General features: G+C 51.0%; 2 protein-coding genes across 8 annotated transcripts in view; one reads left to right on the top strand and one right to left on the bottom strand.

The window, feature by feature from the left end:
- Window positions 1-13,165, top strand: part of CNNM1 (cyclin and CBS domain divalent metal cation transport mediator 1) — a 65,808-nt gene extending 52,643 nt beyond the window's left edge. For 3 of the 7 annotated variants that reach the window (XM_051824063.3, XM_051824062.3, XM_051824065.3), the window contains 5 exons: window positions 7,410-7,596; window positions 7,700-7,915; window positions 9,650-9,751; window positions 10,758-10,833; window positions 10,970-13,165. In XM_051824063.3, the coding sequence (XP_051680023.1) occupies window positions 7,410-7,596; window positions 7,700-7,915; window positions 9,650-9,751; window positions 10,758-10,833; window positions 10,970-11,066 (678 nt within the window). In that variant the 3' untranslated portion in view covers window positions 11,067-13,165. Of the gene's footprint in view, window positions 1-7,409; window positions 7,597-7,699; window positions 7,916-9,649; window positions 9,752-10,757 lie in introns of all 7 variants that reach the window. The other 4 variants (XM_089314559.1, XM_008270319.5, XM_051824066.3 and 1 more) reach the window with 3 other exon arrangements.
- A 1,341-nt stretch (window positions 13,166-14,506) lies between these two features.
- The window catches only part of GOT1 (glutamic-oxaloacetic transaminase 1), a 30,009-nt gene continuing 27,201 nt past the window's right edge, over window positions 14,507-17,314 (bottom strand). The window contains exon 9 of the mRNA XM_002718630.6: window positions 14,507-15,307. Coding sequence (XP_002718676.1) covers window positions 15,168-15,307 — 140 coding nt within the window. The 3' untranslated portion in view covers window positions 14,507-15,167. The remainder of the gene's footprint in view (window positions 15,308-17,314) is intronic.

The following is a 17,314-nucleotide window of genomic DNA, read 5'->3' as shown; positions in this document are numbered from 1 at the left end:
CAGGATCCAGGAGCCTCCTCCAGGTCTCCAATGTGAGTACAGCAGCCCAAGGGCTCGGACCATCCTCCACTGCCTTCCCAGGCCACAGCAGAGAGCTGGATTGGAAGTGGAGCAGCCGGGACTCGAATCAGTGCCCATATGGGATCCCACACTGCAGGCGGTGGCTTTACCTGCTATGCCACAGCGCCGGCCCCTCAAGATAAGTGTTTTCAGGAAAGGAAGCCGAAATGTCCAAGAGATGTCTGCACTCCCGTGTTTTTTGTTGCACTGTTCACACAGCCAGGGTGTGGAGTCTACCTGGGTGCTCCATTGGTGGATGAGTGGATAAAGAGCACGTGGTTACCTCTATGCAGCGGAATAGTACTCATCCATAAAAAAGGATGCAGCCTTGTCATTTGCAGCAGCAGCAGCAGCAGCAGAAATGAGGCAGGAGGACATTGTGTCAGCACAGAAAGAAAACTACTGCACGTTCTCACTTCAGTGTGAAAGCTTAGAAAGCTGATCTCAGAAGATCAGGCATCACCAGAGGCCAGGAGGAGGAGTATGGGCTATGGGTGCCCTGGTGCAGCTGGGTGGGAGGGTAACTTGGTAGGTCACTCACTGAACAGTAATTGTGTGTCTCAGTGTAGCTAATGGGATTCTGCATGTTCCCAACACAAGCGTCAGCATTTGAGGTGACGGGTGTGCTAATTAACCTGGTCATTACATGTTGTGTACATGCACTAGAAGACCACACTGACCCCATATGGATGTATGACTGTATGTGTCAATTATGAATAAATACACACATCACTGCTTTAAAGCAAAAAAAAAAAAAAAAAAATAGGCTGGCGCCGCGGCTCACTAGGCTAATCCTCCACCGGCACACCGGGTTCTAGTCCGGTCGGAGCACCGGATTCTGTCCCGGTTGCCCCTCTTTCAGGCCAGCTCTCTGCTGTGGCCAGGGAGTGCAGTGGAGGATGGCCCAAGTGCTTGGGCCCTGCACCCCATGGGAGACCAGGAGAAGCACCTGGCTCCTGCCTTTGGATCAGCGCGGTGCGCCGGCTGCGGTGCGCCTGCCGCAGTGCGCCAGCCGTGGCGGCCATTGGAGGGTGAACCAACGGCAAAAGGAAGACCTTTCTCTCTGTCTCTCTCTCTCACTGTCTGCTCTGCCTGTCAAAAAAAAAAAAAAGTGTTTTCACAGTCCAGTATCCCTGTGGCTGGCTGCAGGAGAATTTTGCAAGGGCTTTTCAGGTTCCATGGAGTCATTCGACCTCATAGTTACAAAATAAGACAGATAGAAAGGTGCATCCAGTGATTATTTGGAAAAAGTATTAAATGAAGCCATAAGTAATAGTACTTAATAAGTTATGAAGGTACCAACAAATCCTCGTGAGTGTTTTTACTGAAGTATGTTCTGTACGTATCATTATTAAACTAGAGTATTTGGTGACTGAAACTGGATTATGCAACCTTAGCCAAGGCGCCCCATCACCATCTGGTGGCAGAATCCCTAAATTGCAGGATGGTATTTTGAGGGATGAATAAACCGTCTGAAAGTTGAAATTGAAAACCAGACTTCATAAAATGACAAGAGACATCACATTAGCCTAAAGGTAGACTTCTGGACACCCTGGCCTCTAAGTTCTAAAGGGCAGTGTTTTTTCTTAGCTTCAAGGTCGGCTTCCATTTCCTTCGTGGCTTCCAGGACCATCTGAATTCAAGCTGTTGCTAAGAAATCTACAGCAGTGAAGAGGAAAGTGAAAGCAGGCTGTCTTTTGAAAAGTGGTTTGATTCTCTCCATCAGCCAATCAATCAGCATTTGTTGAGCATTAATCATGGTTCTGGGTAGCATGAGATACACTAAAGAAATGAGTATAAAGTACATTTTTAGGGTGGACGTTTGGCACAGTGGCTAAGATGCTACTTGGGTTGTCTGCATTCCAAATCGGAGTGCCTTGTTTGCGCTGTGGCTCCTCTGCTTCTGGTCCAGCTCCCTGCTCCCTGCTGGGGAACACCCTGGGAGGCAGGAGATGAGGGCTCAAGTACTTGGGTCCCTGCCACTCACATGTGAAACCTGGATGGAGTTCCAGGCTCCTGGCTTCAGCCTGGGCCAGCTCTGGCTGGGGAATGAGCTAGTGGATAGAAGATATCTCCCTCTCCTCTCTATCTCGTTCAAATAAAATGAAAAGAAATAAAAATAAAATATATCTTCTGTTACTTAAAAGTATGTTCCCTGCCTTGTAAATACAGTAAGATCTAGTTAGGGTGAGGCAATATGGGTTAATTTATAGTGACCAGTGTGGAGTAGCCTCTAATTGGGTATAAAATTATGTGGCATTTTTAAAGCACCATGTTAGCTGGGAAAATGTACTGAGCCTTTAAAAGTTGGGAAGGAATCAGAGAAGTTCAGACAATGCCATGCAAGTGACGCCCATAAACAGGAGTATGAAAGGAAATGGGATGCATTGGAGGGATTGTGAAGAGAGGGGAACTGAGCTGAGCGAGCAGTTCCACACTGGTGAGTCGTGGGCACACCGCTGGCCAGATTACCAAAACAGAGCAGAGTGGTTTAGGTTGACCTGCTAGCCCTTCACCGTCCAGTGCAGTAGCCAGTATTCACATGTGGCTGTTGACCACACAAGATGTAGCTTGTCCAAACTGATGGGCTAGGTGTAAAATGTACACTGGGTTCAACACAAAAAAGAATGTAAAATTCCTTGTTAAAATATTTTTGATATATTAGATTAAATGAAATACATTATTAACATTGATTTCACCTGTTTCTTTTTCCTTTTGTTAATGTGACTGTGAGAACATTTTAAATTACATGTTGACTCACATTCTATTTCTGTTCAACAGTACTGTGAACAAGGGGCGGGGAGGGAACTGGCCAGCAGTGATGCTTGAATGTAGAAACGCAGCTGGGGAGAAGCAGGGCAGAGGCTGCTTCCTGCGAACGTCATCTCCCGGAGTGTTGTCTTGTTAGCCGCTGCTTTAAAGGTGACACGTTGGCATGGCAGCAGTTCCTAGTTCAGAAAAAAGGTTTTAAATAAAGCAGTGTGAAAGCAAGGGGCTGAGACACATGGAGGAGGCAGCCAGGGGTGGTGGCTCTCCCTTTATACACTCACCACCAACAGAGCAGACCCGCACCCCATGTGTGCCTCTCCCCTGCACCTGGACCCGTCACCCCCACCCCATCCATCCACACTCCGCCATGCTGCCTCTTCCAGTGTTAGATCCGATGGTAGCTGTCTGAATATTCTGTGTAGCATCACTACAAGTGGCAGTTTAATGGCTGTGTGGACACCTCCAGTGACAGGAGCTCCGTAGCTCACAAGGGAGTCTGTCTCACTTATTCAGGATTGTTACCATGGGAATGCTTTATTCCCAGCTCATCCTTTCTTGCTAAGGATATGTAAGGAGTGGGTTAGAGTTCCTGGATCCTTGATTCCAGGTAGCTGGAGGGTGTAAACCACTGCTTCTTTCTCCTTTTTTAAGGTTTATTTATTCATTTGAGAGGTAGAGCAACTGAGAGAGAAAGGGAGAGAGAGAGGCCTCTTCCATTCACTGGTTCACTCCCTAAATAGCCACAACAGCCAGGGCTGGATCAGGCTGAGGCAAGGAGCCAGGAGTTTTATCCAGGCCTCCCAAGCACTTGAGCCATCTTCCTCTGCCTTCCCAGGCACATTAGCAGGGAGCTGGATCAGAAGCGGAGCAGCCAGGACTGGAACCGGTGCTCTGACGTGGGATGCCAGCGCTGCGAGCAGCAGCTTAGAGCACTGTACCACAACGCCAGCCCTCACTGTTTCTTACGGACAAGGGGAGAGTAGTACAGTGTGAACAAAACCTTTCCAAAAGTAAATAAATTAGTTAAATAATTGTCACTCCCAAGAGGTTTCTAGCTGGGGTGAGGGGTGAGGAGGCAAAGCCAAGTTAGCAGCTGATAGGAGCCCTAAGCCAGCAAATCCATTTCAAAGTCAAGTCAAAACACACCCCCTTCCCTCTCTGTCTCTTTTCTTCTCTTTTTCTCATTGTCTCCACTTGGAATCTCTCTCCATCCCCTACATTTTCTTTTGCTTTATTTCCTTGCTTGAGAATTTACTTTCCCAAGACGTAGTCTTGCTTTCACAGCACTCCCAGTGACACTGACTCTGGGAGCAGGCCTCTGCGCCCACCCCCACACCCCGTGGTGTTGCACCTTGGCCAACTGAGACGTGACAGCAGGCTGTTTGACCCCTGTCTTTGAAACATATGCCCATTATGAAGTCAAATTGTGAGACTTCGTGTGGACATAGTTCAAACAGCACTTCCAAACAGCTGTATAACCCATTCACCCACATCATCTTATTATCTCTGGGCTTTTTTACAAGCTCAAAGAAGGCAATGATTTGGCCAGAGTTGCCCAACTTGAAAGTGGCAGAACTGGGACTTGGAACTTGGTCTTCAACAGATCGTATGTTTCCTCCCATACTGTCATTTGGCCTTCTTTGACTCAGCTAGGAGACAAGTGGAATGAAAGAACTCAAGTAGAGTAATATCAGTTGCTTTTGGGGTGGGGGGGACAGGAAGCTTAGAAAGTGTCATTTAGGAATTGTCCTATCCTTTGGTGTTAGGGCCAGATTTCTCCATCTTTGGGGTTATTTTTGGAACCTCTTATAGCTCAGCAGAGCAGACTGAAAAAGTCAGGTGTTCTAAACCAGGGCATTGAACCTTTTGAAAACTCTGGACAGATGCTAACTTGTGACCTATAAATCCATGCGATAAAGCACAGCACACAGAGTTGTGACCTGCACATTATCAAAGCCAGTGACTGTGACCACTTCGCTGCTTTATCCTTTGAGCTTCTTTAGACTAGAGGAATAAAACCCAAGTAGGACCTGCGTCTGATTTTAACTTTTTTTTTCTTTGAGAAGCAAACAGAGAGCTTGCAGCTACTGGTTCACTCCCTAAATGACTTCAACAGCTGGGGCTGGGGCTGGGAGCTGGGACTTGAACCCAGGTACTCCAATATGGGATGCGTGCATCCCAGGCGGTGTCTTAATTAGGCCAGATTCCCACCCCTGATCTTAACTGGGTCTTCAGTCAGTGGTTCTCAAAGTGTGATCTCCAGACCAGCAGCAGCAGCTTCTGGAACTTGCTAGAAATGTAGATCCTTAGTCTCCACCCCAGACCCAGTAAAGTAGAAACTATTCTGATGCTGAGGTTGGAGAATCATTAATTTAAGCCACCAAGAGAACTGAAATTGTCCAGTCAGTGTGACCAGAAGTCTGGCACCTCTGCATGTGTGTGTCCTGTAGGTGTTGCAAATATATATATATATATTGTGCTTTGTGGTTACATTACTTGGTATTTCCTGATCAGGTTAGTTGTGCTTAGAATTTGCTTGACTGTCATGCAAAATATCATGAAGTTTTTTAGAGAAGAAAAAAAGAATTGGCAATGTCCAATAAAGTAATGGGTCCCCCACCACGGGAAATAATAGATTTCTCCTTATGAAGAGGGAACATTGCCCGAATGGTTATTGAAGTCAAATATTTTGACATAAGATTGTGACTTAATACTCAAGATGAATGCTAAATAATTCCCAGAACAGGTTATGTCAAGGAGCTCTTGTTAGCACTGGTAACTTTGAGACAGTTTAGAGCAATTAGATCTAGAAAATGTAGCAAGACTAGCATAGACCAATAAGAAAGCGAGATGAATTAACTGAGCCAATGAAAAGACCTGCACAACAGAAAGGAGAGGCGGAGGGTGGGCGGATGGGCAAGTGAGCTGGAGAGCCAACCCAGAGGCTGGGCATGAGCAGTCTAGGATTGACTCGAGGTCTTGGGTTTCAGTCGCCACAAACCCTCCAGAAGCCAGGGGAGATGCAAGAGGGGAAAGGAAGGCTTGCAGAGCCGGTGCTGAAGATGGAACCATTGACAAGAGGCCACTGTTGAAAGAGACCTCGCCAGACACCAAGCCAACTTCAAGCCCACTCTCTGTTCCAAATGTGGACCTTAACCATGCCCTCTGCTCTGCCCTCGGTTCAGTGTTCCAGTCTTAACCGTGCCCTCTGCTGTCGCCAGCCACAAATCTTTACTGTTCCAACACGCGGTGCCAGTCCTGTCCCTATAGGAAAGAGAAGGCAGAATGAATAGTATTTGTAGTTTTTTGTGTCCTCTTGTTTGATGCGATAATGGGGCATGAAAGCACTTCGGGAAATCACAGGACTTGGGCAGGATATTGCACCATGTGCCATTGTCATTCTTCCTCCAGTGCCAGTCGTTGATTGGTGACACCACATTTCTGCACCAACCTGTTTTCCTAGAGAAAAGGGTTCACGGTGCCAGGCTGTGATCCACACCTAAAGAACAGGCATTGCCTTCTTTCTCTCTGTGAGAAGAGATATTTGAGCCACATTTTTCCTGCCTGGGATCACGCCGGTTCCCTCTGCTCTAGCTAGGACCTGACTCACTCTCCAGACACCTTCCTTGCAGGTGAGGTTTGACACACCAGGAAAATCCCATGAACCACAGGTGACAACAGAGAGATAGCTGTGCTGTGGTCCAAGGTGCAGTAATTGGCCAAGCCCAACACAGAAATGCCTATGCTTTCTCAAGTGTCAGCCTCCAGCTTCCTGCCAGCGAGGCCTGGGGACAGAGACTCCCTCACCTGGGTCCTGCCTCATTCCCCCTGCCGGCTGACTCAGAAGGAGAACACTTGTCAGTAGTGTAAACATGTGGCTTGAGTTTCTCTGTCGGCAGACACTCTGCTAACGGAAGAGGCCCTCTAGCTTCTCCAGGGTTTCAAGGGAAGAAAGCTTGATTGCGGTGTGGTTGGGTTCGGGGGTAGGCTTTGGATGTGTTCCCTAAAGGTTCGTGTGGTGGAAGCCTGGTCCCCAGCGTAAGAGGTGGCAGATCTCTAAGAGCTGGGGCGTCAGGGGAAGGTGGGTCAAGGGGCACCACCCTCAAAAGGGATCAATGTGGCTCTCACAGGGCTGGGCTCCTTCTCGTGAGAGCAGGTGGTAGTGAAGTGAGGTCACCCCACGTGCTTGGCCCCTCTGCACTTGGCCATTTCCATTCCCGCATCTCTGCCGTGTTGTGTCACAGCCAGTTGCCAGTGCCACACTGTTTGGACCCTCCAGCCAAATAAACCCCTGCTCTTTGTAGAGTACCCAGCCCCAGGTATTTTGTTGTAGCAACACAGAACAGACTAAGACAAGCTCCACTGAGTACACCCTAAGGGCCTGCAGCCAATAACAATGAGCCGTAGGAACCGGTGGCGGCCCCTCATCGTCCCTCATCTGCCGAGCTGGGTCTCAAGCCTCAAAGGCCAAGGGTTCCGAGGCACCTGAGCAGGGCTGCCTCTGAGCTGGGCTGCCTCTGAGCTGGGCGGTCCAGGGAGGGCCCTGCCCTGCTCCTGAGCGTCTGCCTGCTTCTCCCCAGATCACACGGCAGCAGTACCAGAACGCACTCACCGCCTGCCACCTGGACAGCTCACCCCAGTCCCCCGACATGGGCGCCTTCACTGACGGGGACTCCAGCAAGGCCCCCACGACCCGGGGCACGCCTCAGACCCCCAAGGATGACCCTGCTGCCGTCTCACTCCTCAACCACAGGAGCAGCCTCCCGTGTAAGTCAGTGGGCGGATGGCCGAGCCTCCTTCCCATCTCGTGCCTCACAGAGCCCCAGGCCCCCTTCCGAGCGGAGCCTGAGGCGTCCACTGTCCTCCACAGGCAGCCGCTCGGACGGGCTGAGAAGCCCCGGCGAGGTGGTGTACCTGAGGATGGAGGAGCTGGCTCTCACCCAGGAGGAGACAACCGACTTGGAGGAGCAGAGCACACAGCAGCTCTCGCTGTCTCCCGCAGCAGGTCCCACAGGAGCAGGTCAGGACGGAGTCTGGGCTCAGACGAGTATCATCTTGGGCAAGGAGATGGCACACGGCAAGCTGGGTGAGAGGAGCCCTGGGACCCCAGCCCTGGAGTACACCCTCCCACCTCCTTACATAGCCACGGGAGAGACACGCCCACCAAGCACCTGCTATGGATTGGGCCCTGTCTCGTTCATTCTCCCAGGACAGCTGTGGTAGGCAGTGTTAGGAGCTTGGACTCTGCCTGGATCCAGCCCCCAACTCCTTCATGTAGGAGCTGTGCGATTTTAGACAAGTTACTTAAGACAAGTTGCTTATCTTCATTGATGATCCTCCTACATGAATAGCTATAAATGATGGTAGCTCTCTTGGGAAGTGGTGTTGAGTATAAACGGGACAGTATACTTTAAGGGCACACATATCACCATGTGTGGAGCATCTACAGTAGGTAGTTATTATTCGACTCGCCTTACAGACTAGGAAACTGGAGTCAGCCATCACTCTTTTTTTTTTTTTCTTAGAAAAAGAGAGGCAGAAACAGAGATCTTCCATCTGCTGGTTTTCTCCCCAGATAGCCACAATGGCTGGAGTTGGTCGATCCAAAGCCAAGAGCTTCTTCTGGGTCTCCCATGTGGGTTCAGAGGCCCAAGCACTTGGCCATCTTCCACTGCTTTTCCAGGCACATTAGCAAGGAGCTGAATCAGATGTGGAGCAGCCGGGTCTCAAGCTGGTGCAGACGGTAGTTTAACCCCTTATGCCAGAGTGCCGGCTCAGTCATCACTCTAACCAGCAGCACCCCTTCCTTTGGGCCCAGAGACCCAAGGTTGTCTGGGAGTTTTTCCTGAGGTCCTAGATTGCATTGCCTCCGAGACATTGAACGCTTTTGCCCTGATGGTGCGGTTGCTCCAGCAATCCCGACATCTTTCTGTGCTCACTAAGTACACACCCCAAACTCTCAGGAGGCCCCTACACCCACCTTCAGGCCACCTGTTCCCCTACCGGACCTCTCAGACCTACCCTAATCCAGAGTGTAAGAGCCCTCAGACCCAGAGAAATGCCTTGAAGAGAACTTACGAGGCCAGCAGACGACACTCTTGGACTCCTGGCTAACCCAGAAAATCCTGGAGGGTCACCGTTCCAGGATACAAGTTTAAAACCAGTGACCCTTCTCTCCCACACACACCGAATCCATCGCCAAAGCACAAGGGAAGAAAATGTGGCAAAGGCGTCAGAATGGAGGCGTGGGGTGGGGTAGTCTTTGAAATCACCCAGTCCTCCCTCCGCATGGGACACCTGAGGACCCTGGAGGCCTAGACAAGGGAAACGTTTGCTCAAGTCCAAACCTGTGCTTGAAGCAGCCTCAGTCTCTGGGTTTCGGTGCAGTGCCGTCTCCGGCTCGTCACCTGCCTGCCTGGTTGGCCCTAAGCCATGACCTCCTCCTGGTTCTCTTGGAATCCCCTTCTGAGGGTGCTTGAAGGTTGTTGAGCCTACAGTTTGCCAGGGCTGTGTGAGCAGAGGAGGGAGACAGCCCTACCTTTCCCCAGATGCCCTTTGGGTGGAGAATATACCGTGCCCTTCCTCCTTTGCCAAATGGTGCTTGGGGGTGAGGGCATTATCCCTCCCTTTGCATGGACTTCTGCCTTCCCTTCCTTTTATGGCACCAAAATGCCTGTTGCCAGCACCCTCTGGGCCTTCCCTCCATTGCCACGCCACCCTGCGCAGGCTCCTGTACAGGATGTCACGCAGAATCACCTTGCCTTGATCCCTGGGCATGGAGGTCGAAAAAACTTGAGTTCTCTCTTCCTTCCTCTCTCAGCGTCAGACAATGAATGTTGTAACATCCACCTGGACACGGAGACCAGCCCTTGCAGTAGCGACTTCGAAGAAACCATGGGCAAGAAGCTGCTGCGAACCTTGAGTGAGTAACGCTTCCCCCAGCCTCGGGCCACCCCCAGCCCCACCCGCGCGTTAGCAAGAAAAGCACATTAGGCTCTTGCTCCTGGAGGAGGCAACTTTGGCTTCTTTTGGGAGCTTTGTTGAGGCACAGTGCGCCCGGGCTTGGGCTGAGACCGCACCCTTGATAGTGGATCTGCCATACCTGCTGTGGTCTCTGGGCTAGGAGCTCATGGCCTGTGCCTGTAGGTCAAACCCCAACATCTCTCCTCCACTTGTTTTCGCCAGTAAACACTCACTAGACCATAGAGACCAGTTTGTTTTCCGCAGCCACAATGGCAGAGTCGAGTACTTGTGAGACCGTTTGGCCCACAGAACCTGTAACATTTACTATCCAGTCCTTTAAAGAAGGGCTTTGTGGCCAGGAGACTCACCGCACAGGAAAGCAGTCCCCTCGGCAGGTGACGGCCAAGGGGGTGGCTGGAATCCTGGAGTCTCCCTTCCTCCAGACAGCAGCGCTGGGAGCACATTGCTTTTCCATTCTTGAGGACAACTCCGCAGTTACCCCACTGCAAGGCAGAAGGGAGCTTACGTCAGAGCTGGAGAATGTAGGGCCCTGGGAATGGCTTCCAGCTGCCCCCACAAACCTTGGCTCTTGGGACATCAAAGGCCGTGAGAGCCGCGCTCTCTGAGCCAGGGTCTGGCAGTGAGTGGAGCCGGGGCCCTCAGGCGACGCAGGCAGGATCCTGAACGATTACACAGACTTTCCTCAATCCCTCCAGGAAATTGCCATTCCAGACGCTGTCCTGGATTTGTGGCTTTTCAAAGCTGCTGTCTTAGGTGGAAGGTGCACCCTAATCCTTCAAGATGTAAATATGCCCAGTCAGCCCTAGGGATACAGGCAGATCAGTCCCAGCCACGCTGGCCAGGGCTCGGGCTCCGTTTCTGCTTCTGTTCTGAAGAGCGCTTGGGCCGCTGAGAGTGTGGCCGGCCCCTCCAGGCTCACAGGGTGGTACTGACACACTTTGCAGGTGGTCGAAAAAGGAAGAGGTCTCCAGATGGAGAGAGAAGCGCAGAGGAGAACTCCAACCTGACACCGCTGATCACGTGAGCAGCACAGACAGAGTCGGCCGGGCGTGTGGGGCTCCAGAGCTTTGGGGAGAACCCGCCCTCCAGCACCTGCTCCCCGAGGCCCCCCCAGGTGACAGAGCATTCTGCCTTTCTTCCGCCTCTCCATCCCCAGCTGTCAGTGTGGCACATTTTCCCTCGTTGCCTCCAACTTGACTCAGAGCCTTGCTGTGGCTGTAATGGAAGGAAGTGCCTCAGATGGAAAATGCTAGCCCAGGCTGGGCCTGCAGAAGAGATGACCCCCACCCAACAATGCTGCTCTGGGACCCCTGATGATCTCTGGGCTTCCCCATGTCCTGGAACTCACCACTCTGTCCTCCGGAGCAAAAGGACACCTTCCTGCCCCGCTGCACGCTCAGCTGAGCTCTGAGGTGCCCCTGGCAGACAGGCACACAGGCGGCTGCGGTAGCAGGTGTGAAGGTCAGTTCTGGGGATGGACCAAGAACGCCAGGGCTGTGGGGCAGCGGGACGCAGCCATACCGCACACACGAGACTCATGTTCCAGCATTCAGCACTGTCAGCGACCGGTTTCCTGTTAGACAAAGGCCCTGGCAGCCTGGAGAAGTGAGTCTCAGCTGAATGGAAAGAACGGGAGGTGGAACGTTAAGTCACTGTTTTTCCCAGGGACACCAGTTTTGGCTCCCAACCCGCAGTCATCAGTTGACTGCTCTGGAAGAGGAAGAGCAGGAAGTGGGAGCCAGAGATGGAACTTCAGGTTTTAAGTAAATAATCATGAAAAAGAAAAAAAAAAAAAAATATATATATATATATATATATGTGACTGACAAAAGATTCCAAGCTGTTTTAGCCATGACAAACCAAAGAGTGCCCAGGTCAGCCAAGAAGGATGCGTGCTCTCACGAGACTTCAGTGTGCATCACACGGGAACGTTGAAGAGTCCTTCTTCTGTCTCACCCACTACCCCCAGCCCTTACTGCACTGCAGCGGGTTAGCTTAGTGTGCTTTATTCCAAGGACTCATAATAAATCCCTGGTTTTCTCCTGTACCTTAGGACAGGTGTAATTCCAGAGATAACCACCAGATGGCAGAAGGACTGCACATACGTGCCTCCAGGAAGGAACGCTCTCAGATCAAGAACCACAGGGGGCCTTAGGGAAAACTTGAAAGTGAGTGGGGTTTCCGTTTGGGACACCAGTCTCCACCCCCTTGATGCCCTCAGTCAGGTACTCAGTGCTCCCGTGCTGCCTGCTGAATCCCAAGCCATTCCCAGATTTCCCTATCCAGGCTTCCCTCCGTCACTCCCACCTCCCGCAGCCACTCAGTCAGAAATCAGATGGCAAAGGGACTGGTCATTCCTCTGGGTTATTTGCATCTCGAAAGGAAATGCTTACCCACAGGAACCTTGAACTCAGGGGTTCTTCACTTGGGGTCCATCACCCTCGGGGGTCCATAGTTGGACTTTGGAGGGGCTATGAAACCCCAAAACTGTCAGAGTTTAGTGTTTGTCCTTGTGCGTGTTTTCCAGAGGGTTAAGGCTTTCCTAAGTCTCAGTGGCCTCAGACTCACAAAGGGTTAAAATAAAACTCATTATTTTAAGTAGTGGACCCATGGGCCCAGAGTTTCTGCAATGCAGGGTGAAGTGAATACTGGGCGGCTTGAGTCAGATTTTTTAATTAGACATGATCTTCCGGGGTGTCCATCGCTCAGCAGGGAAGGCTGGCCTCCCTCCAGGAAGTGGAGTTCTCAGAAGTTCCAAGCACAACCTGTGTATAAACTACACCCCACACCCTTGTCCCCACCACCCCAGAGCTGCTGCTGTACACAGGAGGGTCACAGCATGCAGGAGGGAAGACGTGGGAGCCGGAGACGCCTTTCTGGTGGTGTCTCCTTGACTTGGACTTGACCCTCGCCTGACCTGCCCAGCAGGAGGCTCAGCCATGCATGACTGCTCCTAGATAGCTGCACAGCCACCCCTGCCAACACCTGCTCTGGCCCCGCAAGAAGAGACGAAGCAGCAGCCCCAGACCCCAAGCAGCCAGCTTGGAGCAGGAGCTGCCATCCTGCGGCCTCGTCCGGCTGGCCACTGGCCCAAGGGAGCCTGCCTGGCGAGGTTGCCCGTCGTGACCCAGGGCCACCTGCTCAGGCCGCTGCTGCTGGGTAACATCCATCCCTCTGCAGAATCCCCAAGGAGCCTGTCACCACTCCCCTCCCTGTCCCCTGCACCCTCCTCCCAAGATTTTCTTCAGGTTAAAAATCAAAGTTTAAAAAAAAGATTTTAAGATAAAGCATTTATGAAGGCTCAATAAGTTGTACATACTTTTTAAATAAAATGAAAATGCCTTTCCTGGAATCTTGCAGTTCTGAGGTGGTTTCATTGGAGATGCAGGTGGGTGGTGCACACCTGCCGGAAGAGGCCGGCGCGAGGCTGCGGGAAGGTCACAGGAAGGCCTCAGTACTGCATCCTGAGAGGCCAGCTGGGCAAACGCCAGAGACGGGAAGTCAAGCCCCAGGGAGAAGCCAGGGTGTGATGGAGACAAGAAAGGAGCACTAAGCTTGTGGTGAACCCATGTGATGCGTGAGGCATTGTGCTGGGTGCCTTCCAAGTTCAAGGTCTCGGTGGCCCCTGAGACAATGGGCTAGTCACCTTGGCTCCCTTCTGCAGACTCCAGCACTTTCCAGCCAAAGGCTAGAGAGAAGAACGGGGAGTGAGGCAGGCCTCCTGGTCAGCTTAAATTAGCACAGTGTGGAGGGAACCAAGATAATTTTTTAAAAGGTCAAATTCCTATTGAGATTGAGATGTAGCTCTTACCATGGCTGTATCTTAGTTTTATTTGAGTGGTCTTATGAGGGGTGTTTCCCATTAGTTTATAGAGGACAGGGATTTTTATCTTTGTTCACCAGGTTATTCTTAGCACCAGATGTGATGTGACACACGATCAAGGACTCACAAGTGCCACCTCCCTGTGTTTGAAAGGTCACCAGTAGAGGGGCCCGGAGGACTGTACTGTTTGTAGTTGGAAGGGGGCAGGGGCGTAGAACAGGTGCAGATCAAATTCTGGTTCAAGGTGAAGGACCTTTCAAACTGTGGGGCTCCACCAGCAGAACGGGATGCTCACCCCGTACTGAGAGCAGCCTCACCACTGCCCTAGCTGCACGTGCAGAGCTGAGACAATATGGAAGAAACCAGCTCACCAGGGAAGCGTGGGGACCCCCACCATCCCCCAAGACTGTAGGATTTTACCACTCAAAGGAGTTCTAGAAAGGTACAGATCCTGTTCATGTAAGAATTAGGTTTAAATACTTTAAAACTTCAAGTATTAACCCTGTTGTTTAAGAAAGACTCAGCCCCAGCAAGTTCTCCAAACCACCACTTGCAGAAGCCAAGACCGTCTGCGAACCGTGAGCTGTTTAACTGCTGCAGCTGTCCAAGGGCCTAGGGGGCCCTCCAGCTGCAGTAGGAGGGGCTGCTCTTCTAGAATCACCCTGGGCGATGTCATCCCTCCTACAGGTGATATCCAAAGACAGCTGGCCTCCGCATGACCTGCCCACAATATGGATACGGGGTTGCGGGGTGGTGAGTTCACCAGAGGGAGTCAGTCATATTTTGGGAACACATTTTAGTATTTACTTTAGCCACCAGTAAATCCCTCATTTTAAGCTGGGTTACAACTCACAAAATAAATTCCATGGGTCTTCATTAGGATTTTATTTATTAATTTTTTTTCAGTGAAATAGAATACAACAGAATGGACTAGAAAATGTCAGGATGCACTACACAGAGAGAGGGTCAGTAGCGGTTCTGAAACCTTGGTTTCAGTTCCAGAAGTGTGTATCTGCGTGTGTCATGATGCAAATCTCTTACCACACTCACCCGGAAGACAAAACTCGGGACCAGGGATGCCACCATGCAGAAAGAGCGGGAAGACAGCACACTGTGGGTGGAGATGACGAGTTTTAATGCCACAGCCGAATCCCACAACCACACTCGCCTCCTTCTGGCAACCTGCTCTTTGGGACTGGACTCTGCAGAGTTGAGCAACACACAGCAGCATACGAACAACACGGGCCACACTCCTGCTGCTAGGGAGAGTGGCAAGATACCTGCATCTCATGATCGGAGCACTGTTTTATTTTTAAATAAAAAGCTTAATTTGCCCTGGCCTCCGAAAGGCTCTAATCCCAAGCCCCCAGTTCTTTCCAAGAGGTGTTCTCCCTGGACCAGGTTACACAGCATCCGCCCTTCTCAGTCCTTGAGTCATCTTCAATCCATGATATGTACAGCTGGGTTTGTGTGGGTGGGGGACACACGTGCAGAGACCCAATCAGGTGGTGCTGGACTGGAGGGTGTTTCTTCACTGGACTTTGGTGACTGCTTCATGGATGGAGGTGGCCACGTAGTCGAGGTTTTTGGTGGTGAGGCCACACATGTTGATGCGCCCACTTGGCAGCAGGTAGATGTGTTTTTCGTTGATCAGGTAGTCGACCTGCTTGGCTGTTGGAGACAAAAGAGCTCGTCAGAGTAGGAGGGGCCCTGTAAGCAGTGGAGGTGCAGGGATTGTATAATAACCACAGTTTTCCAGACTTTTTGGACAGCCCCCGCCTCTCCCCAAGACAAATGCCATGAATGAGCCAATAGCTGAAAACCTACGCTGACCTCTGACCCGGGGCCATCAGGTGTGTGGTCACTTCCCAGCCTTCCGCGTTTGCAGCAGTGCCGCAGGTATGAAATGGGAAAGGGCCGCCTCTCTTTTCTTTATGCTTCAATCCCATCCCTAGAGTGGTTCTGCATCACTGCCAGTCCATGATACAATTCTGGCTGATCTTGGCCTAACTGATTAGCTCCCTTAAGACACCGTCAGTCTGAGGGCATGGGATAATAGTAGAATCATTACAACAATCAAAGGAGCAACACTATGTGCCAGGCGGTGTTCTAAGCACTTTATTTTTGATGCAGTTAATCTTGGTAATAACCTTATCATATCATCCCTATCATATAGATAGGACCGCAAGAAACTAAATGGCTTTCCCAATTGCAGCTGCTGAATAGTGAACATGGACTTTAGGGCAGGCAGTGTAACTCCCGTCCTACAACTCTAAGCTGCCTCTCGATGGCAGTAAAACCCTGGACTCTGGACTGGTGCTGCCCACGCGTCCCGCCAAACAACAAAATAAAACAAACAGCAAGCCAGCTTTGGGAGGCACCTTGACCAGCTTTAACTGCGAATGACGGTTACCTGCGGAGATAAAGCCCCGCCTCACAGCCAGCAGGGCCACAGGCGAGGCCTGTGTGGAAAGCTGTGCCCCAGATGCAAAGGTTGTGGTCCGGGCTCCCACCCTGGATTGGTTTTGTTTGAATAAAAATGCAACTTCCCCACTTGTGGGCAAGAGGGGTGTGTCACAATTTGAGAAACTAGTGACAGTCAAGGACTTTTTCCCTGGAAGAAGGATAATATGCAATGTTTTGAATATAACTCGAGGGATGTCGCCAGCTCCCATGCTGGTGGAGAACAGGTCCCCAAGAGCTGTGACATTGGCCGGCGCTGCGGCTCACTAGGCTAATCCTCCGCCTTGCGGCACCGGCACACCAGGTTCTAGTCCCAGTCGGGGCGCCGGATTCTGTCCCGGTTGCCCCTCTTCCAGGCCAGCTCTCTGCTGTGGCCCGGGAGTGCAGTGGAGGATGGCCCAGGTGCTTGGGCTCTGCACCCCATGGGAGACCAGGAGAAGCATCTGGCTCCTGCCTTCGGATCAGCGCGGTGCGCCGGCCGCAACGGCAAAGGAAGACCTTTCTCTCTGTCTCTCTCTCTCACTGTCTACTCTGTCCAAAAAAAAAAAAAAAAAAAAAAAAAACTGTGACATGAGCTTTGGGGAAGCGAGGCAGTGGGACTTGGCCTTCACTGTGCGATTCCTCCCAATGTTCTGTATGTTTTCCTAATGAAACGTTGGGAGGAGAGGGAAAAAAAACCTGCTTTTAAAAATGGCAAAGGAGGGGCTGGCGTGGTGTCACGGGGGTTAAGCTGCTGCCTGCAACACCAGCACCCATATGGGCACCGGTTCAGGTCCCAGTTGCTCCACTTCTGATCCAGCTCCCTGATTTTGTGCCTGGGAAAACAGCGGAAGATGGCCCAAGTACTTGGGACCCTGCCAACCACATGGGAGACCTTGATGGAGTTCCAGACTCCTGGCTTTGACATGGCCCAGTCCTAGCTGTTGCAGCCATTTGAGGAGTGAACCAACAAGTGGAAAATCTTTCTCTCTCTGTAACTCTGCCTTTCGAATAAATAATCTTAGAAAAAAATGGTAAATGATATCAAGTAAAAATATGACTTTTATATAGTAAGCACAGGTCTGGTCTCATCATTGGTCAGTTCACAAAACTAACTCCAACTCTGCTTAGTAGTAGTTCATCTTGTGAACTTTCAGAATGCTGCTACTAGAGACCATTTCCATTATGCTTACTATTTTTTTTAAAGATTTGTTTATTTGAAAGGCAGAGTTTCAG

This window comes from Oryctolagus cuniculus, chromosome 15 (genome assembly GCF_051225735.1).
Source record: "Oryctolagus cuniculus isolate XC-2025 breed Fujian yellow rabbit chromosome 15, ASM5122573v1, whole genome shotgun sequence".
NCBI classification, from domain to species: domain Eukaryota; kingdom Metazoa; phylum Chordata; class Mammalia; order Lagomorpha; family Leporidae; genus Oryctolagus; species Oryctolagus cuniculus.
The sequence above is the reverse complement of the archived record's forward strand: the minus strand, read 5'-3'. Positions and strand labels throughout refer to the sequence as shown.